The sequence below is a fragment of the Mesitornis unicolor genome, unplaced genomic scaffold, assembly GCF_000695765.1.
Source record: "Mesitornis unicolor isolate BGI_N332 unplaced genomic scaffold, ASM69576v1 scaffold43734, whole genome shotgun sequence".
Taxonomy (NCBI): domain Eukaryota; kingdom Metazoa; phylum Chordata; class Aves; order Mesitornithiformes; family Mesitornithidae; genus Mesitornis; species Mesitornis unicolor.
This window is the reverse complement of record NW_010182925.1, coordinates 2,255-3,574: the sequence shown is the minus strand read 5'-3', so window position 1 is coordinate 3,574 and position 1,320 is coordinate 2,255. Positions and strand designations below refer to the sequence as shown.

At 63.6% G+C, this 1,320-nt stretch overlaps 1 protein-coding gene across 1 annotated transcript in view; it reads left to right on the top strand.

The window, feature by feature from the left end:
* Positions 1 to 452: 452 nt before the first annotated feature.
* LOC104540206 (zinc finger protein 335-like) overlaps positions 453 to 1,320 on the top strand; it is a gene marked incomplete at its 3' end in the record, with an annotated part of 3,097 nt that continues 2,229 nt past the window's right edge. The window contains 3 exon segments of the mRNA XM_010183947.1: positions 453 to 576; positions 969 to 1,046; positions 1,237 to 1,320. The exon segment at positions 1,237 to 1,320 is cut by the window's right edge and continues 17 nt beyond it. Of these exon segments, the coding sequence (XP_010182249.1) occupies positions 483 to 576; positions 969 to 1,046; positions 1,237 to 1,320 (256 nt within the window).

The following is a 1,320-nucleotide window of genomic DNA, read 5'->3' as shown; positions in this document are numbered from 1 at the left end:
GGGGCGGCTCGGAGGGGAGCAGCCGCGGTTCTGGGCGCTGGGAGTTTCCCTGGGCGTTTCTGGCAAACTGAGCTGAGGAGCCAGCTCTGAGCTTCACGGCCCCTGCAGGCGCTGGTACCCTCCAGCTCTCCTTGGAGCAGGAGCAGCCCTGGGGCCCAGGGTCTCTGGCAATGCCACGGGAGTGGCTCCCCCCCGCTCCTCGCCCCCTCGCCGGGGGCCGTCCTGTGCTGGCTCCCCTGAGGGCCTGGCCTGGCACAGGTGTCTCAGCTGAGCTCCCCTGGTCTCTGTTTTTGTCTCCTCAGGAAGAGGTGTCAGAGAGCAGCTCCAGCACAGATGCCGTTCCCCGGATTTATCTGCCGGACTCATCCTCCATTGCCCAATCCACCTTGGTCTCCAGTGTCTCCACCGTGAGCCAGTCCATCATGGTGTCAGAGTCCCCACAAGTCCTGGTCCACTCCAGTGTCATCACTGATGGAGCCACGATGGTGTCAGACTCCACCGCCTCCACTTCCTCAGACCTAGGCTCTGCCATTGACAAAATCATTGAGTCCACGATCGGGCCTGACATCATCCAGAGTGAGTGCCTGCTCCCGGCCGCTCACGTGGGGCAGAGCTGCCCGCTCTCCCTGTGGAGTGCGAATGGGCCAGGGGGCCGGGGCTGGGAGCTGCTGCTGTGCCAGGCCTAGGGAGGCGATGGGGAAATGCATACGTGTTTACGTACAGGTCTCACTCAGCAGGGGTTTCTCCTCTTGTAGCTGGAGGGGTGAGGGGTGGATGAGGGGCTCGTGGCTGCTGCATCTGCCGGGGAGCCCTCCCTCTGCCCGGCTGCTGCTTCAGCCGCAGTGCAGCAGCCCAGGGCAGGGCTGTCCTCACCCCTTTCTGCTGTATCTGAAGCTGGGAGAGCCCCAGTGAGCCCCAGTGACTCCCCAGCCCTGGCAGTTACCGCTCTGCTCTCCTCTTTCTCCCAGGCTGCATCGCTGTGACCAGCGCAGAGGACGGCGGAGCCGAGACCACGCAGTACCTCATCCTGCAAGGCCCCGATGATGGTGAGGGTGTGCCCTGGGGCTGTCTCTACCCCCATCCCTGTTCCACAAGAGCAGGGCCTGGAGTGGGTGTCACAGCTGGATTGGCCACAGCACCTGTAGCAGAGTCCCCGTGGACGTGCTGGCTGTGGGAGCTTGTCACTTGTCACCGAGGAGGGGCTGCTCCTCGGCTGAGCTGGTTTTGGTGTTCCAGGTGCTCCCATGGTGTCCCAGATGGCCACCTCTGCTCTGGCCAATAGCTTGGCCATAGAAGCCATCGCCGATGGTCCTACCTCCA